The sequence below is a fragment of the Bos indicus x Bos taurus genome, chromosome 19 (genome assembly GCF_003369695.1).
Source record: "Bos indicus x Bos taurus breed Angus x Brahman F1 hybrid chromosome 19, Bos_hybrid_MaternalHap_v2.0, whole genome shotgun sequence".
NCBI classification, from domain to species: domain Eukaryota; kingdom Metazoa; phylum Chordata; class Mammalia; order Artiodactyla; family Bovidae; genus Bos; species Bos indicus x Bos taurus.
Window position 1 is genome coordinate 53513661 of NC_040094.1, and position 25148 is coordinate 53538808.

The 25148-nt window shown below is 52.2% G+C and overlaps 1 protein-coding gene across 2 annotated transcripts; it reads right to left on the bottom strand.

Moving 5' to 3' along the window:
- On the bottom strand, positions 1 to 24053 carry CARD14 (caspase recruitment domain family member 14). Of its 2 annotated transcripts, none has more exons than XM_027518103.1 (21): positions 23323 to 24053; positions 21045 to 21272; positions 19734 to 19871; positions 18484 to 18809; positions 15769 to 15936; positions 14688 to 14807; positions 13945 to 14070; positions 13293 to 13448; positions 12179 to 12286; positions 11143 to 11285; positions 10961 to 11055; positions 9339 to 9399; positions 8969 to 9161; positions 7273 to 7399; positions 6863 to 7100; positions 5753 to 5816; positions 4917 to 5028; positions 3718 to 3891; positions 1652 to 1773; positions 851 to 966; positions 1 to 236 (listed from the first exon to the last, which is right to left on the bottom strand). In XM_027518103.1, exons 2-21 carry the CDS (start codon positions 21253 to 21255, stop codon positions 41 to 43), a joined length of 2994 nt encoding a protein of 997 aa, XP_027373904.1. In that variant the 5' UTR covers positions 21256 to 21272; positions 23323 to 24053; the 3' UTR covers positions 1 to 40. The 2 variants fall into 2 exon arrangements, with proteins under 2 accessions (XP_027373904.1, XP_027373903.1); XM_027518102.1 differs by having other exon boundaries at positions 4917 to 5031.
- Between the last annotated feature and the right edge of the window lie 1095 nt (positions 24054 to 25148).

Here is a 25148-nt window from a genome sequence, read left to right on the forward strand (position 1 = left end):
TCTGAATTTGTTCATGACACAGGGGCCATCAGCAAGGCCTCTACTCTGTCCACACGACCTTCCTTTGCTCATCCGTGATGGCCAGGCGGACGCAGCCGAGCAGGGCATCCAGGTCACTCCAGCTTTCGGGGGCCAGGCTGCTATATAGACAGGGCACTTTATCCAGCTCAGCCTCCTCCTGCCTGGCGGCCTCCAGGAGCTGGTCCTCTGTGGTACCTAGCCGCTGCAGAGCCTTCCTGCCAGGGCCGGAGATGGGAGGGTGGCTTAGGGAGAGTTTTGCACCTGTCTCCCGACACAGAGCCCCAGAAATCAGCTGCCAGCTTGGAATTCTAGGGGCCTGGGTGGACCGATGATGCAACAGCTGTCTAGATGCCCTAGACATGGGTGGCCTGATTTGAGGTAACCCAGCCCCTCATGAAGAAAATACAATTGGGGCCCTAGATGATGTTGTACTAATGGAAGGTGGTCTAGTTTACAAGTTCAGTTCTCAAATTATAAAGGAAGCAGCAGGACATCTGGGTTTGTCCCAGTTATGAACCAAGTAGTGTTTTTCAGTCTCTGTCCTCACCTAACATGGTTGGACTGTTAACTGTACCCCAGGAAATGTATGGACTTAGCCGAGGTCAGGTTCTAGGGTCTCACCTTACTGTCCTCTGGGTTACTCCTGGGGGCTGGCTGCAGGACCTTTGTCCTGGATGTTGCGGGGGAACTGATCTGTGACACTCTGGGGGTGGCACAGGGTGAGATCCTGGAAACCCCGACACAGGCTCCGGACATGTTCACCGTGGGCCTCACGGGGAGTTCCAGAGCCTGTTCAAACCCCACCACCGGCCCCCAGGGGTGCACCTACTTGAATTTCTTTGCCACCTTCTCATTGATGGAGACATGGATAATGATGGGGAAAATCTCCATCCTGTGCAGGACACAGACACTGTCCAGCTGGATGTCCAGGAGGGCGTGGGTGTTCTGGGGGACGTGGGGAGAGAAGTGAGCCTTAGCCTCAGAGGACACGAGGGGAGCCCACACTCAGGGGAAACATGGAGAGAAGCATACAGGCAGGACTGAAGTTTGCAAAGGAGATGGGGAAAGAATTTGGGCATGCCCCTTTGTATATGAGCATGTTTCCTGTACAGTTTTAAAAGTTTCCATCCATTTGACTTTTCACTTCTGAATTAAAAATCAGAGGCCACTGGGATTGAGGGAGGCTTTGTGTGGAGCTCAAACCCTAGGAGTTGGTGGCTCCATCAGCCTCTTTGGGGGTTAGAAGGAGATGGGGCCACTGGGCCTCTGGATCATAGCTGTTCCTAACTGCTTTGTATCAACAGAAAATTTTATCATTCTCCGTGAGCTTTTCATATATTTGTCTGAACCTTAAAACATGGAGTGTTATCTCCATTTTATTCATTCATTTAACAAATGTTTATTAAACATCTGTGTCAAGGAAACAGATTCAGGGAAGTTAAGTCTTGCTCAAGGTCACATGGACCTCACATGGCAGAAACAGGGTTTGATCTTTCTGTGATGGAGCCAGAGATGAGCTAACCACCAATCCTGGGTGCTCCAGGGGTCTCTGGAGGTTGGCCCTTCCTGCCTTCTCCCCCCGCCCTCCTCTGGAGATGGAGTTCCTCCCAACCCCCACCCAACCCCTTACCTTTCCCATGAGGGACTCAACTGCTCTGCGGGTGACACAGTAGAGGCCACCGGATGCCTCTCTTTCCTGGATGATGTCCCCTCTCTGGCTGGAGGTGTCATACTCCTCCTGGCTCAAGTACTCTGAAGGTGACAGTTGATGGGGATGTCACACACTCAGCTGCTCCCTCAAGAGCCCGTGCTGAACACCCCCCCACCCCCGCAGACCCCTGTGAGCTCTAGGGAAAGCTCTTGCTAGGGTTTCCTCTTTATAAACCTGATCCTGCTCTGTCTGCTTGGAGGAGTCTGTGCCCTGCACATTCACCCTAAACTCAGACACAGCGGGTGCCCAGTCAATGCCAGGATGTGAGTGGATGGATGGAAGGTTGGGTGGAAGGAAGGATGGAGGGAAAGAAGGAAGGATAGACAGATGTAGATAAACCCCTCTCCCATCACTTCCCAAGCCCCAAACTTACATATGCAACTTCTTACACCCCAAAATCCCTTCAAGCCCTTAAATCAGTGGTTCTCAACCAGGGGCAGTTTCGCCCCCAAGGGACACTTGGCAATGTCTGGAGACATTTCTGACTGTCACAGCTTTGGGGGAGGGGCTCTGCTCCTGGCATGGAGTGGGTTGAGGCCCAGGTATCTTACCCATCTGTGATGCACAGGACAGCCCACAATAGAGAAGGACCCTGAATGTCATGCCCAGGCTGAGAACTCCTGCCCTGTATAAACATGTTAGAACACACCCCTACATTTCCCTTCTTCCTGAATAGCACCCACTCTCCCAAGTGAGAATCGTATGTGCCATCCTGCTAGCTTCCACCCTCCAGAGCACCACCAGACCCTGCAGACAGCTCTCGGGACTACCCTCTCTTCCCTGCTGTGGCTTTGCTGTACCACCTCTGGCCCCGAGTGTTCCAGTGGTCTTTAGCTTCTCCAGTCTGTCTTCTATTCTGCTTTCAAAACAGGCATTCAAAGATCAGGCCTGATCCCATCCCCTAGCCCACGGCACTTCCAGGCACCCACCGCCTCCTCCCCGTCCTACCTCAGCACTTCGCACATTCTGCAAGGCAGCCTGGACTGCCTTGTTGTGCTCACAAACGCCTGCCTGTCATCCCCACCCTCACCCCTACCCCTCTCCAAAGAATTCCCCTCTGGGCCACTTGTGGAGCTTAGACAAGTCAGCCTGCCACGTGTTTAGGTGTCTGTCTCCAGAGGCGCAGACTAGACACCCAGGGCCTGCAACCCTCTGCACAGAGCCTGACACACAGCTGGTGCTCACTGGAGGAACTGTGTGGCCCACACTTGCTCCCCTCTGTCCCCTCTGTGAACTCCAGGAGAAAATAACAGGGCCCTGTTCACCCTCACATTGTAACCCGACTCTCTGGACGGAAGAAAGTACCAAGGAGCTACCTCCTGCCCTCCAGCCAGCTGAGCCACCTTTCCTGCAGAGCAGGGCCACTGGGACCCAGGATTCCCACTGGCCAGTTCATCTCAATGGCTCTATATTGAGTGGCTTTGGGTAGGTGGATGGAGCCCTTTGGTTGTATGACTCCATGAAGTACAAACCTAGCTGCCAGCAGAGCTGTGCTTTGCCCCACCCCTCCCCCATCCCAAATCCATGGCCATCTGAAACCTCAGATTTTCACCTTATTTGGAAATAAGATCTTTGCAGATGCTGTTAGTTAAGAGGAGGTTGTACTGGAGTAGGGTGGTCTGAAATTCAATGACTGGCTCCTCATAAGAAAGTAATGTGAAGGCAGAGGGACACACAGATGAGGAGGCAGAGATCAGTGTTAGAGTCACAAGCCACCATCAGCCACCAGAGCAGGCAGAGGCAGGAAGGATGCCCTCCACCGCAGCCTTTGGAGAAAGGGCAGCCTGTGGAGACATTTTAACTTCAGACTTCCAGCCTTCAGAACACTAAGAGAATACATCTCTGCTGTTTTAAGCCCCCTGGTTTGTGGTCCTTTGTTTTGGCCACTCCTCTGTCATCCACCCCCTTGAAAGCAGATACAGCATTCTGCAAAGGCCTCGCCTCGCCACCTGACAGTCAGGTGGGACTCCCAGGTGAGAGCGTACCTGCTGGGCATTTCTTAAACCCTTGGAAGAGGCACAGCTTCTCAATCAGGATCTTCCCGACCACCCTGGGCACGAAGAGCACAGGCCGGGGCCGGCTGGGCCTGTGGGGGTGCACCAGGGTGTAGGGCACCAGGGTGAAGCAGCTCTCGGTCCAAAAGCACACGGTGGAGGGGTCTGTGGGAGGAAGGAGCCGCAAGTGGGCTGGGTGCCGGGCTGCAGCAGCCCCCGCCCCCAGGACGGCCTGTGTCTGCTTTGCTCGCTGCTGCAGCCCAGCCCCTGAAGTAACGCGGGTACACCGGGCTCCTGCACGATGCACCATGGCCTCCACACCTGCCCTGGCTGGTTTCTTTGTACTTGCTGATTAGATGTCCTGCTTCTCTAGGATCACCTTTATAGGCTGCAGCTTAAACTCTTTTCCCTGTCTGGCTCACAGGGAGGATAGAAAACCTGAGTTTATCCTTCCAAACAGTCTGGAAGCTTCCTGTGTCTTCTTCCTTAGCCTCATCCTCAGGGACACATGATCCCAGTGCTTCCCTCCTTCCCTCTCTCCTCTCCTGGTCATTTCAGTAATATTAGATGCAGGTTGGATTGGGAGGATCCCCTGGAAGAGGGCATGGCAACCCACTCCACTTTTCTTGCCTGTGGACTGAGGAGCCTGGGGGCCATAGAGTCGCAAAGAGTCAGACATGACTGAAGTGACTAAGGACACGGGCACTCAAAGCACTTTTCAAGAAAATAAACTCAAAATGGTTTACCTTTCTCTAAATTCACTTCTGCTTATCTCATCACACAGTTTTACCTGCGCAGGGGTCTGTGCTGTGCTGGCCCCTGTCACAACCACTGTCCCCCACCCCAACTGCTATATTCCCTGGGACTTTTAAAAACAGCAGCTGTCTGAGGGCCCACTGGTTTGTGGAGTGTTGGGCATTTGGAGAGTATTTAGACTTTACTATTCTAAAAGGACTGCTGTCCAGATGACTGTACCAGGGGCTTCGGACCATCTTTTGGGGTAGGTTACAGAAGTAGGAGCATCAGTTAAAGGTCACTAAGAGTGTGTAACAACTGCTTTCCAGAAGGGCACATAGACATCCATTATGATTCTTAAAACAGATTCTGGCCTAGATGAGTGGTGGTATCCTGACCAAGCTGCCCAACCACTGTGGCCCCTGAAGACCCTCCACCAGCTCCACCCACCTCACCTTCTACCCGGCTCGGGTCCGACTGGCTCCCTTCAAAGCTTGACCACAGAGGGCTGGCCTTGGTTCTGTCCATACTGACAATGCGGACCAACTTCTGGGCTCCCCCAGACGACTGCTGGATGAGGGAGAAGGAACGTCAAACAGTGCTGGAGGCCTGCCCCCCCCCCAAATTCAGGGTGATCTCTGGCCCCAGGCTGTGCCCACTGAACAATCAGGAGGCCCAGGCCCCATGGCAGAGGATGGGAGATGAGGGGTGGCCAAAGAGAGTCCTCAGGCTGAGCCCTCCCTACGGAAGGCAGGGAGTGGGAGGCAGGAAGGAAGAGTAGGGTTCCCCCAGGCTAGCCCTGCCACGATCCCGGGGGCTGCCCTAGTGCCTTGCTCAGGGGCAGCTGAGTGTTCTGTGTCGGGGCAACCTAATGGTGCCCAGCCTCAGTGGGGAATAAGAGTGGGGTGCACATAGTGGGCAAATGGGGTGACCTGGGAGCAAGAGGCAGGGAGCATACACAATATATCTGCACATAATAGATCTTGCAGGCTGGGCAGTATGCAGACCCAAGTGAAGGTTTGAACGGCGGGGAAGAGACACACCAGGTCAGCCCACCTCAGGTCAGCAGCCTACACTCTCCACGTGGGACCCTCAGTCAGTGCCCACAGTTTTCCAGCCCACCCCAGGTAGGGCTATGATTTTGCAGATGGAAGGAGGGGTTGACTGGGCCCCTCCCTCAGGATGATGTGAGTTGGGAGAGAAGGAAGGCCAGTCGGGGGAGAGGCAGAGCTCACCTAAGGGAGACCCCCTGTCTAGGACCTGGACTGACCGGGTGAGCTCCCCACCTCACCTTGCGGGTCACGGTGCTCTGATGAGCCATGTCCTGGAGGAGGGCGATGAGCAGCTGCTGAGCCCTGTGTGGAGGAGAACAACCCCAGCCCAGCTGCAGGGAGGGCTGGACGGGAGAGGTGGGCCCCTGCACAGTGCTCTGGGACATCCCCACTTCCCCCACCACGGTCATTCACCCCAGCAGCCCAGTAGTCCCCTGGTGTTCTTAAACACCTGCAGAGCCCCAGCCCGCCCCTGGAGATGCTAACTGAATTGTTCTGAGGGAGGGTCCAGGCAACACAGTCTGAGTGGGGTGGAGGCCATCACTCCAGGACCTCACTAGTCCCAGTGTGGCCTGAGGATTTCAGCCTGGCACCACCTAGAGAGGGCCTGGAAATGCAGAGTCTCAGGCCTCTCCCTGCATCTGCTGAGTCTGATCTCCAGGTGGCAGAATTTGCAGTGAGGCTTGAGAGGAGCTGGACGAGACACCATGCTTGGTGCCTTACGGTTGATCTACTACAGAACGTGATTCTGAGCAGGGGAACTGTTGCTCCCAGGAAGGGTGACTGGCTGTCCCAGTTGGCCCGGGACTGAGGGGGTTCCCCAGGACACGGGGCTTTCTGATAGTCCTGGACACACCTGCACGATGGGTCACCTTCCCCCAGGGGACACTGGCAATGTCTGGAGAGATTTTAGGTTGTCAGCACTAGCAGGGGTGGGGCGCCAGGGGCACTACTGGCATCCAGGGGTGGAGGCTGAGATGCTGCTCAGCATTCCAAAGTGCCCAGGACGGTCCCCCACAACAAACGATGAGCCAGCCCCAAACATCCATAGTGCTGAGGATGAGAAACTGGTCCCACATACCCTAGAATGCTCTAGGACTCAGGTCCATCCCTTTTCACAAAGGAAGCCCATCTAAGCAGTGAACCTGGCGGGTCGCACATTGGAGGTTCCACTTCTTGGAGGTGCCCCACTCCATATCCCTGGGCAGTGAAGGGAGCCTCGGGAAGGCTGTTTCTCCAGGGCAGGAGGGGACCTCCTGGCTAAGCAAGGCCAGGCAGTGTCCCCTCCTCTCCCCCGGGCAGGTTCCTGGGCTCTCTCTCGGGTGTGGGAGGCCAGGACGACTGCTCACCGTGTGTAGTTGGGGATGGTGCCATGCTTGGTGCCCTTGGTGCTGTAGGGGCCAACACGGTGGGCGTGCCAGCAGCTGCTGCCCTGGAACAGGGTGTCTGTGACATGCAGGATGTCGTTGCAGCGCACCTGAAGCTCTCCCTCCGCCCGCCCCTCCAGGGCCAGATTGACCCGGATGTAGAAGGAGTCCCCTGACGTGGCCACTTTGGCCTCCAGGTCCTGGACCAGCTTCTTATAACCTGATCAAAGAGGACATGGGAACAGGTAAGCCCAAGGCCGTGACGCCCCGTGAGGACAGTTCTGCTTTGGGGGCCACTGTGGACTTGGGGCGCAGCCTGGCTCTGCAGTGAGCTGGGAGCGTTGGCATCGGTGGCCTCTGGGGGAGGGTGGAGAGGATAGGGGAGTGTGTACCCTCCATGTTGACCTTCACTGACAGACAGCAGAAGCCATTCACCCTCTGGAGAAGTCCGACGGCCCGCTCCAGGGTCATGCCCTCCAGGACAGCCTTGGACGAGGGCTCAGTTGCCTCGTAATCCACCTGATGGAAGATCATGAGGGTTACTTCTGTTGACCAGGTTTCTGCAGCTGCGGTCTGAGTGCAGGCATGTGCCCTGCAGGAGACTCACTGCTTCCCAGACACCCATCTGCCCCTATCAGAGCCCTGTGTCAGGACACCCTGTTGCAGGGTCTCCAGGCTACACACATTCCCACCCCGGATCAGGTACTTAGATCGCCACTGGGCGCCTAGTTTCCGCTCTCCAATATGCTCCATTCTAGAGCATTCTGGAGCAGAGTCCTCAGCTTGGGACTGAGGACATCTGGGGCCGTCCTGGGCCCTGCAGGATGTTTCGCACCTCTCTGACCTCCACCCACCAGATGCCAGGGCACCCCTCATGTCACCCTTCCCCAGCTGTGAAATCCACAGGGCTCTTATCCACTCTTATCCATTTGTTCCCAGTGTTGTTTTGGTTTAGGAGAGTAGATATGTTTACAATGAGAAAAACAGAGATGTTTTTAATGCTATTAGAACGGAATTGGCCCCATTCAAGTATCAGGACTGTCTCATAAAGGGGATCTGTTGCTTTAACCACAATGTGAGCTGACAATTGAGAATCTCACCAGGACTGTTAGAAGTGTGACGAAGGGCTTTTGTGTTGGGTGGGCTGATGCTTACGTCAGGAGCTCTGTGTGTGATCATTCGAGACAGAGGAGAACTCAGCTCAGCCCATGGATAGTGGGGAGAAGCCGTGGGGTCCATGGAATCCTGATTGACGGTGCAGCCCCTCCCTCCCCCTCTCAGCCCTGCACCCCCTCTACACCCCCCTACCCTGGAAGGAATTGGTGATGCCTGTTTTTCAAATTTCCTGCTAATCTTAAAAGGCCTGATGCTTAATAATTCTGCTTTTGTTGTTGCTGCTGTTCAGTCGCCAAGTCGTGTCTGACTCTTTGTGACCCCATGGACTACAGCATGCTGGGCTTTGCTATCCCTCACCATCTCCTGGAGCTTGCCCAAGTTCATGTCCATTGAATCAGTGATGTTTTTAGGTAACATCAAAGTGACCTCCCTGTCCATGTGCTCACTTAATAATAATTAGGTTGTACATTTTTGTTTTCTGCAGTTTAATGGATATTTTATAGTAAAAAAATTTTTTGTGTGTCCCCAAGGGTTAAAATTGTGAATTTTAGTATGTGTATTTTAACACATACACATGAAGTGACAGTAAGATTATTACAATTAAAAAAAAAAAAAAAAAGCCCACATCAGAATCTTTCGTAATCTCTATCAGAAGATTCCTGGGCCAAGATTGCTTCATCCCCAAAGCCCGCTCAGCTGGTGCATAGTCCAGCCTTCAACAGCTTGTAGGTCACCCTCGAGTTCAAGGATGTCAGGGTGGAGAAGGGCACAGGGTTTTGATGAGAGTCACCAGGACAGTCTCTCTAGTCATTGTGTTACTCTGTTTTATGTCAGCCCAAGAAAAGAGCGTGGACCAATCCAGTAATCCATTTTTGTCAAGTTGAATCCATGGCTGCCTGGGTTACCTGCCCCTCACGCTGACCCTACCCTCAAGAGGATGCTCGGGGCTCGAGGGGCCGGTGCCACACTCACCATGACAATCTGGGTGCCGGAGCGCAAAGCCATCTCATCTGCCGCAGAGCCCGGGGTGACCCGATGAATGAAGATGCCTGTGAGGTTCCCGCCAATAACACTTATCTGCTCCAGCAGCGCATCCCCCTGGAAGGCCAGCACGGTGACCTGGCTCAGGATCTTGCGGGCCGGCCTCCGCCTCACTGGGAAGCAGCTGCAGGAAGGGAGGGGCCGGAGCTCAGGTGTCCTTGAGCAGGAGCTTAGGTCTCCCCCTGGGTCCCCTCTAGTCCCAGCATTCTGGAATTCTCCTTCCCAAGCCTCAAACAGGCTGACAGTGAGAACACAGTCCTCACTCTGCTCTGCCACCTGCTAGCCCCAGCCCTCTGCTCACCTGGCGGAGAGATAGAGGTCCCCAGAAGACGGCTGCAGGCTGTTCTCAGATTCAGGGAGGTCTAGGAGGAAGCCAGGGGCTCAGGTATGGAGCTGGGCCAGCCCTCAAGGTCACCCCACTTTAGAAGGAGTTTTGGCTCACCCGTGCAACCTCAGTGTCACCTCTGCCCCTGCCGCAGGCACCCCCCCTACTTGTTCTGTGTTTTGCTGAGGCAGAACCTTCTCTTGCCCCTCCCTTCCTTGATGCCCAGAACCTTGATTCACCTCTGCTAAAATAGAGGAGGCTGGTGGGGAGATGCATTTGTCAGGGTTTAATCTACATTGTGTCCTTTTGCAGTATTTGAGTTGCTAGCATTTTACAAAATAGGGAATCTGGAATCTGGATTTCTGTCTTCACTTGAGAAATCAAATCTGGCATAACTCTGGGCCTGTATTTCTGTGTGGCAGCCACCACTGGCACTGGTCATTGGCTGCCTCCTGACTCCCAGGGCACCCTGCTCCCAAGCTGGCCACAGCAGGACTCTGAGTTGGCAATCTGCAGGGCTAAATGTCCTCAGAGTCTCCCCAAGCCCATCTGAGGCAGATGGGCTGCCCCTAGCCCAGGTGTCAGCCTCCCTGCACGTAAGGCTGCCCTTCTTGCCTCCTGAGCTGCTCAGAGAACCAGCGGGCTCTCAGACAGCTAGTGGTCGCCAGTTGCAGGCAGCCTGTGCCCAGCTCACAGATAAACATACACTCGTGCTCACATTCAAAGCCAAGTGAAATTATACACTCCCAATGAATTTGATAAACCAGGACTTGATGCACAGTCATGACAAAAGGAAAAAAAAAGAGCATTGACTCATCCTGTTTGTGATCTCACATCCAGGTTGGTTATATCTGGGGTGGAGCCTCTGTTATAAATAAAAATGGCAATGAATTTGTAAGAGGCAAGGTTTCTGGTCACGTGACCCACAGAAAGCCTGAGGCCATCAGTCCTGAAGGGGCTGCCAGGCGACAGCGTGGGGATACACGCACTCCCTGGAGGCCATGAGGTGAAATTCAGACAAAATGCTAAGCTCCCGCTCTGTGCAAGGCCCAAGGCGGGGGGCAAGGCCCGTGAGGGGCCTGTGCCTTGAGGAGACAGGACCAGTTAAGTGACAAATATGAGGAATAAGCCACAGGAGAAATGGGAATGTCTCAGGTGCCAGCATGCAGCAGAAATGTTCCCAGCAGGCACCTCAGCGAGGAGCAGTGAGGATGGAAGCCGGTTGCCCTCTGGTATCACTGGGAGGCCCAAGTGTCCGTGGGTCAGAGCAGGGAAGGACAGAGAGAGGACGTGTGTGTCTGGAGCTATCTGAACTTTATGCTGAGCTGGATGTGGAGGTGAATGCAACTCCTTTAGCCTCCAGGTGAAAACAAAAGGAAAGTCAGTAAACACAGCACATCTGGACACTGGTTTGAACTGCCAGGCTGTCTGGATTTTCCCAGAAGCTCAGGTTAGGGCAGGAGTCAGGTTCACTCCTCTCTGCCCCTCCCCTGGGGTGTATCACCTGCCTCCCTGAAAATCCCTGTCTTCTCCTTCCTGGCTCTGCCAGCCCAGCTAGGGGTGGTGGGGTGGCTGCAGAGGTTTGGGGGTACACTCACCTGCCCGGTCTACAATCTCAAAATCCAAGTCTGCATTGCTCTTCTTAGCACCCAGGGAGCCTCCCTGGTCCACCTCCAGGATTTCTGGGCAGCCGCTGCAAAGCATAAGAAGATGGAAGTCAATGTCCCAGGGAGCCACGGGCAGCTGGAGCCACCTGATCCTGTCCTCAGCCCCACTCTACCTGGAAGAGCATAGGTCTTCCCAGAAGTCCTCTGTGGCCCGCTTGCACAGGGATTGCTGGCTGGGAGGCGCAGGGCTGCTGGAGCGGAAGCTGTCCACCAGCTCTCGGCTGGATGTGGCACTCAGGTCAGACCAGAGCTGAGACTGGGGGAGGACACAGCAGAAGTCACCACGGGGCTCTCATGGGGATCCCCTGGGACACTATCCCTGTTGCCTCTACTGTGTAGAGTGTAATGATAATAAGCCACAGCCTCCCACTGACAGGGTAGAGGAGGCAAGAGGAGGGGAAGGAGGAGCAAAGAGCCAAGCCACATTACTTGAGCACCTACTCTGTGTTGGGTACTCTATTAGCTACTTCTAGATTTTACGTTGCTTCGTTCTTTATTTTTTAAGTTTTTTGGCCACCCTTTCACATATGGGATCTGAGTCCACACCCCCCTGCAGTGGAAGTGCAGAATCTTAACCACTGGACCACCAAAGAAGTCACCTGTATCACTTAGCTCTTAATGATAAATCTCTCTGGTGGGTAGCACTGTCCCACTTTGGGGTGTCCCAGGTGGTGCTAGTGGTAAGTAATGTGCCTGCCAATGCAGGAGACATAAGAGATACAGGTTTGATCCCTGGGCCGGGAAGATCCCCTAGAGAAGGAAATGGCAATCTATTCCAGTAACCTTGCCTGGTGAATCCCATAGACAGAGGGGTCTGGTGGGCTACAGTCCACGGGGGCCACACAGAGTCAGATGTGACTGAGCATCTGAGCACACGCACTGTCCCACTTTACATATAAAGCAACCGAGGCCAGAGAGGCTAAGTTGTTGGCTAGTGAGGGTCACGTGCTGACGGGGTGGAAACATGCAAGATGCAGAGCGTGGAACTGGAGGATGCAGGTGAAATATGTAGATCCAGCTGCAGCTCCCCTGTTCACTTGATAAGCCTTTCTTTAACATCTTTAAGCATCTCCTACATGTCAGACCCTCTTCTGTCCTGATAGACGAGGTCTGGTCCAGCCCCAGCAGTGGTGGAGGCACCGGCCATACCTCAGAGGAGCTGCCGTTGCTGTCATCCCGCGGGCAGAGGGCAAACATACGCACCAGCCGCTGCTTCCCCTTCGGACAGGGCTCCCTGGCCCCCACCTCCTGCTTGGGCTGCCAAAGACCCAGACAGGCTGGTTAATTCGGGGAATATCCTAGGTTGCTCTTGGAGTTTCTACCGAGTCGCAACCCCTGTATCTCCAGCTTCCTGAGTGGTTTCCTTTCTTGGGCTTCAAGGCAAAACATTTATGTCCCCTTCTCCCAGCCTGGGACAACTGGTGCTGTGGGAGCTGGCCACCAATGGGACATGCAACAACCAGCTTGGTGACCGCATTTTATCCCCTTTGGATAATACATGTTATTCTCTCCTGGTTATACAAATAATAGATACTATATGTATATCTATACATAGTCCACAAAGAACATTGGTGGGGAGGAATAGGCCAATTAGAGAAGAAAGTAAAATTGACCCATCCTCCCACACTCAGAAATAGAGCAGCCAGCAGTTTGCTATCTATTCGTCAGTCTCTTTTCCATGCATATGTATATATTTTTTAACATGTTTGATGTGGCAAGTGGGGGAGGGAAGAACGGCTGGGACCCCTTCTTAGGGAAGGGAGGGTCTGGCTGTGCTTCCCAGGTGTCCCTGGGCACCTCTAGAGTCTTGCCCACCCACCAGGGTGTCTGGAACTGGAGCTGCTGGCAAGACCATAATTAGAGGTTTTACAGTAATTTTAGTTCTTTGAGAATGCAGCTTCCTTCGTTTCTATCACTCAGCTCTCAGGTAGTTTACTTTCAAGCATCCCAGGAAGACATCACCCACTAGACCAAGTGACTACCTGCACAGCTTCCTAAGCTTGCTTTCTTCATTGAGTGCCGCACATTCCAGGTTCCAGAACCTTCCACCAAGCTAACCCTTCTATGACTTGCATAGTATTAGCATAAAAAGAGATGCAGAAGCAGACTCAGCTCACCCCACTGGATACCATCAACCTTTGATCACACTACACCTCACAGGAGCCAGCACTGTGGACAGAGCTGAATCCGGTGGTGCCAGCAGGCCCATGCGGCTGGCTCGGGTCTGCCCTGACACCTGCATCCTACCCCCAGCAGCGCTCACCCCCGGTGATGAGTCGGCCTGCACCCGCAGCCGCTGGACCTGCTGGCGCAGCTCGCAGACCTGGTCCATCAGCTCAAACACCTTCCTGCGGAGGGCGTCCTTCTCGGTCAGGTTCTGAGAAATCTCCATCTGGGCTCCATCCCTCGCCGAGTAGGCCTGGGAGCCGAGATGGAAGACAGAAAGGATCAATGTCCAGAGGATAAAGAGGGTGTGTCGCAGGAGTCCAGCCAGAGAAAGCCCCTGTTTCTGGCCTGTGTTTACCCTGGACTCTCTGGTGTGCAACACACACAGCTTGTTCTGTGGCTTACCACCATTTATGATTCATGTAAAAGCGAGCAGTTTCAGTAACAGTCAATAAGGGGGTACACACAAACACCTCCTGCTAGAAATGAAAGGAGGGAAGATGATGTACAGCAGGCATGGCAACAGGTAACAGTGGCGGGGAGCTGAGAAACATCCTGGGGACCAAGGAGAGAGACCTCAAGTCTGGAACCTGCTGCCATTGAGGTCAGGTGACCTGGCTAGCCAGCAATAAGCCACACCCAGAGTGGCCTTCCCAACCCTCCTGAGACCCCTCGGGGACTGCACCTTCGGTCCTCGGAGCCCCTCAGCCCGGCACCCAGGCCAGCCCCTCACTCCTCCCGCTGGGTACCTGGTCTCGTTCCTTCTGCAGCTCGACCACTTGGCTCTGCAGGGCATTCATCTTCTCCTTGTAGATTTCACAGTCCACCTTGGTTTTCTGGAACTGGAGCAGGGTCTGCTCCTTCTCTTCCCAGTACTGGACGGAGGGGGACAAACATGGCCCACGGAGGTCAGTGACTCCGCGGGTAGGGCTGAGGATGGGGGTGGGGGAGCCTCGGGGAGAAGTGAGGGAGGTGGTTCTCAAGAGGAAATAAGGTGAATTGACGCTCATTTCTTAAGTGCTAGATTTCAGGTGCATCTAGAGTTACTGTGTTGATTATATTTTAATTTGATCATCAAAATATGCATGGGTCATGCATGTCAAATTGTGTTTTGTTTATTCCATGTCCCAAAAGGCATACCTATTTTCCCTCTGCCCACCTCATTCTCTTCCACTGTCTCCTTTCTCTCATCCTCCCCTTGCTTTTTACAGCAACTAAATAAATCCCTGGCTCTCACCCTGGGGCCCCCACGCACTGGAAATCACTCTGTTTTAATCGCTTGTTTGCCTGACCTATTTTCTCATCACCCCACAAAGTGGACGTGGCCTTTAGCATTGGATTCTGAATTGGTGTCCAGTCTAGTTTGACAAAGGAATAAGCAAACAGGCCAATGCATTTCTTGGGCAAAGTTGGTTTTAAGCTCAGTATAGATTAAAGAATCTGCTTCCTCATCCAAGCAGCCCGGCCCCTAAACACGGCCCAGCAGTGTCACCTGCTTTCGCTGTCTCTCAGCGGCCACCGCCCGCTCCCTCAGAGAGTGGATGCGGTCCACCAGCTCCTGCCTGCTCTCCAAGGCCTCGTCCAGATTCTGTTCCAGAATGTCCTTCTCCGCCTGGCACAAAGAGATGTCAGCCCAGGGACCCTGACCTCCCCAAAGGCCCCAGGGAAACATCCCCATCATCTCGTCCCCAGGACAGGAGGCAGGAAGCTTCGAGTCCGGGTGTGGGGACGGATTTAGCTTTATTACTGCACGTCAGGCAGGAAAAAAGGCAAGGTCAGCAATCAAAATGGGGAACATGCATTTCGGGTCCACGTGAGCGTGGCTAGAAGACAAAGTACAGGAAGCTGAAAGCCTCTGAGGGTAGTATAGCGCCTCCTTCTTTTTGGCAGTTTCAGCCTGCTCCCAATAGATCCAAAGGCAGAGGCTTCCAGGAGGGCGAATATCAAGGGCTGAGGCATTCCCTCTTCACGCTCACTTTTCTGAACGATGGCACAGTTCAGGCCGGGTGACCCACACCCCATGAACGTCTGTCGAAGGGCTAGTTCAAAAAATAGGTATTTATTGATACCTATTGCAGAGGAGAGGCAGATGATTTGCATAATTTCAGGGTGCTGGCGACACGAACTTCTCTGCATCTTACAGTTCCTCACTCCCCCGTGCCTGCCTGAGCAGGATGGTGGAATATTTTGCAGGCAGAAAGTTCCCCCCTTCCATAACCTTAAAGCTAATCTCATCAATTATAATCAGCCTCTATTTACTCCAAAACAACATAGCAGCAGCAAACGAGCTAAGACTTTTGAATACATGCACAATAGCTTTCAATTTTGCCAGCATACGGGGTCTGGAAAGAACAGGAAGGAGGGGTGTGAGAAGGGGTGGTGAGGACGAGTCACTAGGTTTCATCTCACCCAGACCTTAGCTACACCTCAGTGGAACCACCTGTCAGAAATCCCACAGTCTGGAAGCCACAGGCCAAGGCCAGTGACACTACCTGCTGGCCACCAGGGAAGGAAGCTGAGCCTTGGGGGGAGACCAGGGCAGGAAGTTGAACCTTGGGGGCACCAGGACCCACCAGGCTGAAGGTCAGGGAGCGGAGCCTCTCATTCTCCTCCTTCAGGCGGCTCAGCTCCTCGTCTCCAGGCTCCAGGTCGCTGGCCATCTTCAGGGACCGCTCTCGAAATTCCCGCTCACAGGAAGAAGACATCTTCTCTCGCTGCAGCTCTTGCTTCATCAGATACAGCTGCCAGAGAGGAGAAGGAGGAGGAGAAGGTCACTGCTGTTTCTCCACTAGACCAGGAGCCGGGTGTGGTCCTCAGCCTTTCTCCTTTGTGATGATGCTTTTCATACTCAAAAAGGTCCCTCTCCCAAGATTTCAAAATCCATAAAGGGTTTTACCTAACGAATAGTCCCTGTAGGATGATAAAAGCATTTTAGCTTTATCTTACTGGGAGGTGTAGGGGTTAAATCACTGAGCTGAGGTCCCCAGGAACAGAGAAAGGAGCCCTTGCCATCAGCTCTTGGATCTGACAGCCAGTGCAGCCAGGGATGAATGGCCACTAAGCCTCCTCCAGCATGGCCCTGCTTCTCCGCCTTTCCACATTCCACTAAACATGTCAGGTGAAGTGGGAGGCAGCAAGAAGAAACCCCGGGGGATCTACCGGAATTAGAGGTTTGGGTGTGAACTCATGATTTCTAAACTCTGCACATGTGTGTGTCCATGCATACCTGCATGCATATGTGCCTACGCATGTCTGTAGGTGTGTGTACTTGTGTATCTATGTGCATGTTTCCTAGTCCTCTCTGCTAAAACGGCTGAGGAGCAAAGACACCCCAGTAGCAATGAGCACACCTAGAGCCCAGTGGTCACTGAAAGGAACTGGGGCCCCTTGAAGAAAGGGTTGACTTTGGAGCTGAGGTGGAGTGGGTATGAGATGATCCTGGAATATCTTGTGATGATGCAAAGAAAGTCAGTGCTAAGAAAACTCAACGGCATGTCATGTCCCAGGACACAACATATTGAAGGGGTTCCCACTGCCAAATCTAGGACACTTAGAGCACCAAACCAAAGACAATAACATGTTACAGATTATTGGAGATAGGAATCCACGCATCTGTGCCAATAACAGATGCACAAGTGGGGAAAGGAAAGGCTACCTCTCACAGTCAGGATGCTGAGGGCCAACTGGTCACCAGGGGGAGCACTGGAGATGGGGCTCATCATTTTGCAGCCACCAGAGTAAAGATGTGCTCAGGCAAGAATCACTGGTCAGGCCAAGTCCAGGGGGAGGTGTCAACATGAAGCTAGGGTGCTTGCTGGCCTTAAAACACCTCTCCCATACCCCCCAGCTGCAGGGAGTAATAGTAAGAGTACTTTGTCAACTTTGGTGCAATACCTGATCCTGGACTAGAGGGAAAATGCCATAAAGAATGTACTTTAGGTCAACTATAAAACTGGAACACATATAGTAGATTTAAGGGTTATATGACTGTAATTTTATGAAGTTGGCAACTGCACCACAATTATATAAGAGAATATCCTATTTTTAGGAAATATACATCAAAATGTTTGGGGGTAAAGGACCATGATGCGTTCAACTCAAGTAGTTCAGGAAAAAGTGTGTGTACGCATGGGGAGAAAAAGAGAGAGAGCACAGTGATAAAGAAAAGGTATGTGCAGCAGATGAATGGATAAGAAAGCTGTGGTACAGATACACAATGGAGTATTACTCAGCCATTAAAAAGAATACATTTGAATCAGTTCTAATGAGGTGGATGAAACTGGAGCCTATTATACAGAGTGAAGTAAGCCAGAAGGAAAAACACCAATACAGTATACTAACGCATATATATGGAATTTAGAAAGATGGTAACGATAACCCTGTATACGATACAGCAAAAGAGACACTGATGTATAGAACAGGCTTACGGACTCTGTGGGAGAGGGAGAGGGTGGGAAGATTTGGGAGAATGGCATTGAAACATGTGAAATGTCAGGTATGAAACGAGATGCCAGTCCAGGTTCAGTGCACGATGCTGGATGCTTGGGGCTGGTGCACTGGGACGACCCAGAGGGATGGTATGGGGAGGGAGGAGGGAGGAGGGTTCAGGATGGGGAACACATGTATACTTAATTAAATTTTTAATTAAAAAAAAAAAAGAAAAGGTATGTGGATGTATTTGTATGTTTATCTGTATGTTTTTGGGTAAATTCAAAATTCTTTCCAAATAAAATTTAGAAAACTAAAATCAAACAATGCCATAGTTAAAAGCAAATGCCAAAATGACAAGGAATGACTATCTTCCATAAAGAACTCTTGTAGATCAATAAGAAGATACAATAATTATCCCCAACAGAAATATGAGTAAAAGACTGTTGGGGTCTGAGGGGGCTTCACTAGTAACATTCCTGTTCTCCCATCTGTATCCAGGACCAGCTGAGAAAGATAAAGGAGACAATAGAAGTCCCTTTGGTTACTGATGCAGTTGGAGGGGAGCAGGGCTGGGTGGTTCCACTATTCCGTAACAGCCACCACTCCCAGAATAGCCAGACAGTCCCCCAGAGGTAGGACGGGGAGGAGGGCTCCCCATCGTGGGCACTTCACAGACCAGGTGATTGCAAGGCAGGGTGGACTTGAGACCACATAGCGTATTCGAGGGGACCCTGGTGGAGAAGTTTCCTGCAGGGGTGTTGCAGGGAGTGGGAGTAGGGGTTCCAGGAGATAGGCCAGCAAGTGCGAAGGCCCAGAGTGGGGAGCAGCAGGTCAGGATGGGCACCCCGAGCTGTTACCTCTTCCTGCAGGCTGCGGCAGCGTGTGGTGGCCAGCTCCTTCTCCTGCAGCGCGTTGCTGTAGTGCAGCGAGAGACTCAGCATCTCGTCCTTCAGCTTCAGCACCTCGTGGAAGTGGGCACTGACCTCGCGCTTCATGCGGCTGTGGTCGGCCTCCAGTTGACGCAGGCCTTCAGCGTGGGCCTCGGCCTGGTCCAGGCGCTCCTGCAGCTGCTGGCACTGCCGCAGCAGTGCCTCCTTCTGCCCCTTTTCCTGGCTCAGCTCCTCCTGCAGGCTCCCAATGGCTCCAGCCAGGCACTCGGTCAGCTTGGACGTCTCCATGAGCCCTGAGGGACAGGGCAGGTAGGCCAAGGGCTCCTCGTCCTGCAGGGTCTTGCTTCCTGCACCCACACTCTCAAGCAGGGCCCCCACCCTAATCTGTGGGTCACCGTAAATGCTTCCAGGCTCAATAGGACTCAATATTTTGGTTAAATAAATAGCATGACAGGTGATTTCTGTCCCCTTTCTTGGCTTCCCTGTGGGACCTGGCTGTTTAAACCTAACTCCCCATCCCCTGCCACCATCAGCTGAACCTTGCTCGATGTTCATTCTCATGTCATCCTAAGGAAAACATAACAAAGAACATGAATCTGTATAACAGAACCCTGAATCCCATAAATAGGGGCTGTGATGACAAATAGGCTGAAACACTTTCTTACCAACAGTTTTGAGTGATGTCGCCCTGCCCCTTCAAATACCTAAATCTCTCAACAGCTCCTCTAGAGAAGCCTAAAATGACTCAGTTAATAAACAAGACTTCGTCTCCCACCTGGCCGGTATAAGTCTTTACTTAGCAGCTCCTCTCCTTTTTCCCACCACTGGCCCCTCCCAAGAGCCAGAGCTGGGCGGGACTGGGCAGGACCGAGTGGGGACCGGTTCCCTTCTGCCTCAAGCACCTCAAGGTAAAGGTTTTCTAGGAAAGGACACACTACCTCTTTGCCTGCGCCTCGCAGATGCAGGTTTCATGCCCTGTGAGGGGTCTGCTCTTGGTGTTGGATAGTTAGAAACAAAGCTTTTCATTTATAACCCAAGGTCATGGACTCTGCCTACCCACCCTGACTAGGGTTAGTGTTTGTGTGGAGGGTCTCCTCACCCCCCACAGTCTGGGGGGTGTGGTTGGAGCACAGGGACAGGAATGTCTGCCCAGTTTGGAACAGCCTACAGTCAAGGAGGGACACCTCCTCACCCCTGGTTATATCACCAGATCTCACCACTGAAGTTTGTGAAGTCCACGCTGGGCTGCAGGCCGGTGACCAGGGTGTAGACATCAGGGTTGTGGAACTTCAGGCTCTCCAGGAAGGCAATGGCCCCATTCTTGCCTCGAGTCTTTAGCAAATCCAGCAAGTACCCTTGGGAGAGAGAACAGTCATAGCTAGCCAGGTACTGGCTGGGCTTCCATGAAGGAAGCAGAGTACAGCAGGGTGGTGGTCATCCTTGCACATCTAGGAATCAGGAGGTCAAAGCAGTTTTCCAGGGTCAATTTACTACTTCCATGATGGTGGTCAGACTCGAAAGGGGTCAGGCTGATATTTGTTGAGGAACTGCTACAACCCAAGTGCTAAGAGTTGAGAATAAAAGACTCAAAGGGATAATCGTTGCTCTCCAGACCTCTCCCAGGTGTGTTGTGGACACATGCGTACACACATGTACAAAGCAGGTGGGAGGAAAGAAGCAAGTAGCAGTGCCCAGGGTCCAGTCCCAGAGAGGCTCGGGCCTTCCGAGCCCACCTAGATCCCATCACTCTCAGCTTGAATTAATTTCTCCCCTATGTAATGGTCATTAGGCAACAGGCACAAATACTAGCATATTGATAGCTACCACTTACTGCCTGTTTTTGAAGGCCCAGGCTTTGAGATGAGTATCTGATAAAGAGTAACTCATTCCATTCTCCTAACAACTTCATATGATGAAGCTTTCCTGTTTTTGAACAAATAAACACAGCTAGTCAGACAATCAGAATCAGCTCCAAAGACATCTGGAGTGGGTTGAGTTGTGGCCCCCAAAGTTATGTCCACTTGGAAACTGCCAATGGGACCTTGTTCAGAAAAGGCTTTGCAGATGTAATTAAGGTAAGGATCTCAAGAGGAGGTCCTCCTGAGTTATGCAGGTAGGCCATAAATCCAATCACAAACATTCTTAGACAAAAAAGGAAAAGACAGAAAGAAGGACATGTGATGATAGAGGCAGAGACTGCAGTGATGTAGCCACAAACCAAGGATGCTGGGGCCACCAGAAGCAGAAAAAGGCAACGGTTTTCTCCCCTAGAGCCTTCAGAGGGAGTTCAGCCCTTCTGACACCTTGATTTCAGGCTTTTGGCCTCCACGGTGTGAAAGAAGATGCTTCTGCAGTTTTAAGCCACCCAGTCTGTAGTCATCTGTGGTGGCATTTCTGGGGCACTAACCCAGTCCCATGACCTGACCTCAGGTCACCTCAAGGTCCTTCACCCCCTGCCCTCACACAGGCCTTTCCAGCACCACCTGCGCCAAGCTGGCTCTGCAGTGGGCTGGGACACAGGTCCTCACCGACTCTCATGGCCGTGTTGTTGAACCTGGGGCTGTGCAGCACCTCCTCCTCATCCAGCTGGTCCAGCACCTTGGCCTGGCGCAGGTAGGGGGTGAGACGGCTGGGGAAGATGCTGCGTACAATCCTGCAGCGGTGGTCCTCCATCATCTCCCACAACACCTCCTCATCCAGGGAGGTCAGCGAGGAGTCCGTGCGGCACAGCTCTGCCATGGCCCGGCCTCAGGACCCTGGATGGGAAGGGTGGCCACGGAGGGCTGGGGTCAGAGAGACACAGCTTCCTGTCCAGGAGGTCTTTCCATCCAAACCCTCTTCCCCAAGTCAGCAGTAGGGAGGAAATGACCAATTCAGAGAGGTCATGACACTCGCTCTGGCCCAGGTGTCCTGTGACCAGCAGGAGGATGCTGTCCATCCTTCTTGTTGATATCAAGTCAATCCCTCAACCCAGGAGCAGAGCAAGCAGAACGGGGTTTCTTTTGAATTCAGGAGACTGGATTTGCCTTTAAATCTCAGGAAGCTGCTCCTGGCCTGGGGAATGGGTGTACTGAATGAGGGTGACATTACAAACCATATGGATGGGGCTTTCCCTGGCGGTTCAGTGGTTAAGACTCTGTGCTCCCAATGCAGGGGGCCCAGGTTCAATCCCTGGTCAGGGAACTAGATCCCACATGCTACAACTAAAGATCCTGCATACTACAGCTAAGGCCTGGTACAGCCAAATAAACAAAAAATAAAATAAAAATCTGTCTCATTGAAAAAACAAAACAAACCAGATGGATCTAGAACGTGCATTCTTAATAGGTGTGACAGAGCCCCCAAGGGGTCAGAAATCGATTCTTGAGCAAAAATTCTTACTCTTCTGTGTACTAGAGTGGGTTGCCGTTTCCTCCTACAGGGGATCTCTCTGACCCAGGGATCGAACCCAGGTCTCTTACGTCTCTTGCTTTGGCAGGCAAGTTCTTTACCGCTAGCGCCACCTAAGAAGCCCATATAAAGCACAGATGTGCATAAACAGACAGTATATCTGTGAGGTTAATATCTCATGAAAGGGTGATTGGGGAAAGGGGAGACACAATCACATCCAAGCACAAGACCTTATGTTAAGAGGACCTCAGAGGACCCCCTGCCCAGACTGCCAGCCACAGAACCCACTCCAGATGCTCCCTGGCTTTGTAATGAGTCACCTCCACAGGTGTGCCCTCACCTGAGCCCCTCTCCTCCCTCCAACCCTGGCACAAAGTCACTAGCCCACTGATACATCTAAATAAGATGCTTTTAACCTGCAGCCTGTTTTAAGCATCCTAAAAACGTCCTGCAAATGATTTAAAATATCCATATACCAGTCACACAGATTCAACCCATCTTAACACTTTGTACCTGGTCTCCTTTTTAAGGACACACAGTTAGAGACAGCCCAGTTCTGTTGTCTCCAGGTCCTGTCCCTTGCTCTCTTCCCACAGGTAACTTCTGGACCATGTGATGCATATGAGTGTGTCCAAAATAACACAGGGCATCTTGTCATATGCCCCCGGGAACCCCATAAACAGTGTGGTGCTGGGCATGGCTCTACACTCAGCCTGTTTATTTTTTTGTTGTTTCTTTTTGCCATACCATGTGGCTTGTGGGATCTTAGTTCCCCCACCAGGGATCAGATCCGGGTCCATGGCAGTGACAGCCCAAGTCTTAACCACTGGATAGCCAAGGAAGTTCCTCAGCCTGTTTTTTGAGGTTTAGCAAATGGATACATGCAGCTTGATCTATTTTTAAACTGTGTACTGAATTCAATTATACTAAGAAACCACAGTCGGTGCTCCTGTGGATGGGCCTTAGGTTGTTTCACCTTTTTCTCCAACACACGCAGTGCCACAGTGACTGTCCGTGTACATCACCTTGAGCACAGGCGGGAGAGTTTCTCTCAGACCTGAGAATTCCTATGATTTGGTTCTTTTCATTTGGAATGGCAAGGTGGAGCAGCTGGAGTCAAATACCTGTATTTTAAAAAAGCTTTTGGCTGTACCACACGGCATGTGGGATCTTAGTTTCCCGACCAGGGATTGAACCTGTCCCCCTGCTTGGAAACTCAGAGTCTTAACCACTGGACCACCAGGGCAATCCCTCAAATACCTCTTTAAGAGGTCTATATATGACAAATGCTTGAAAACTACAGCAAATCAACCCTTGTAAACTAAGAAAACAAGGAGATGGTCACTGGAGGGTCCTGTCCCCATGGACAGCCCCCTACAATCCACGCGAGGGGCCCCATCTTTAGCGAGGACTCACCAAAAACTGCTCACATTCGTTTTCGCAGGCACTCCTCGCCGTGGGATGGGATCCCGGGTCCCCTCTGAGGCCAGGTGTGGTGCCGGCAGGACAGGGCTGGGCGAGAATAGCCTGAAAACCCATGCGAAGATGATCTCATATCTATCTCAAGCCACATGACTTGCACAGAAACTGAGTTTCGGCACCAAAGACTAATGCAAACTGTTCCAGGAAACAATTCGACACATCTTTGATCCCTATCGTCTGCTCAGGAACTATAAAAGCTTCCTTGGGGCTTGGAAGCAGGCTTGTAGAAGGAAAGTGAGCTTTGACCCCTAGGAGACCAAGGAGAATGCGCAGGTGCAATAGTCACACAGTATCTTTGTCACCATGGGGCCAGACTCCACTGATACCCTTCCCCTAAGTCTTGTACTCAGAAGGACGGATTTGCCAACAGTTGTGGGTGGGAAAGGGGCATGGGGATCTCACTGGTTGAGGAAGAAGAGGGAGCAAGCCAAGAATAGGAGTCCTGCCCTTAGGTGGTTCATTCCTGGTTTCTTCAGGGAACAGTTGATGGATGCTTAGGAATCAGGGTTTTATAGGTTGAACTTTGTCCATGAATTAGGGTTTTATATGTTGAAGTCCTCACTCCTAGTACCTATGAATGTGGTTTTATTTGGAAATCATGGCAGATGTGATCAAGATAAAGTTGTTAGGGTGGGGCCTTGAATCCCTTATGACTTGCTGCTGCTGCTGCTGCTAAGTCGCTTCAGTCGTGTCCGACTCTGTGCGACCCCATAGACGGCAGCCCACCAGGCTCCCCCATCCCTGGGATTCTCCAGCCAAGAACACTGGAGTGGGTTGCCATTTCCTTATCCGATGCATGAAAGTGAAAAGTGAAAGTGAAGTCGCTCAGTCGTGTCCGACTCTTAGCAACCCCATGGACTGCAGCCTACCAGGCTCCTCCATCCATGGGATTTTCCAGGCAAGAGTACTGGAGTGGGGTGCCATTGCCTTTGCCCTTATGACTTAGTGACCTTATAAGAAGAGAAGCAATCCAGAGACAGACTTACAGGGAGAAGTCATGTGACAACCAAGGCAGAGATCAGAGTGATGCTCATAGAAGCCAAGGGTCACCAAAGATTGCAAGCAATACCTGAGGCTCAGAGAAAGGCATTGAGCAGATTCTCCCTGAGACCTTCAGATGGAGTCTGGACCTGCTGGCACCTGGATTTTGAATTTCTGGTTTTCAGAACTCAGGGCAAATACATTTCTGTCATTTTAAGCCATGCGGTGTGGTAATTTATTATGGCAGCCTTGGAAAACTAATACATATGTGCAAAGGGAATTTGGAAACTGGCTCAAGTCCTGGAGTGCCTGGCCACGTCCAAGCAGTCAACTACACACTTGAATGGAAGGCTCACGAGCTCCTGGGATCTCTACCCAGTAGAAGTCTGCATCTCTTTGGTTTGGCCTTTCAAATCGGGATGACCTACCTTGCATCAGGACCAGCTGTGCAATCCACAGAGCCCAGTACAAAATGAAAACATGGGCCCCTAGTTTTAAAAGTTTCCAGAAGTTCTAGACAGTGACAGCAGAGTGTTAGACCAAGCACAGGGTCCTAGGGACAGGTTACATCCATGAAACTGGCCCTGATTTGCATGATCAAGGGGTCTCCAGGCCCTCATTATGTAATTTATGCCTAAATTCCTATCTCACCCAAGCGATTCTTTTGTGATGATCAACGCCCTTCTGTGAGGTTCTCTTTTAGATGTCACTCGGGTAATAAGCATTCACTTCTTGGCACCTAGAGGTGGGTGGGCTTGTCAAGAGATGGAGGGCCAAAT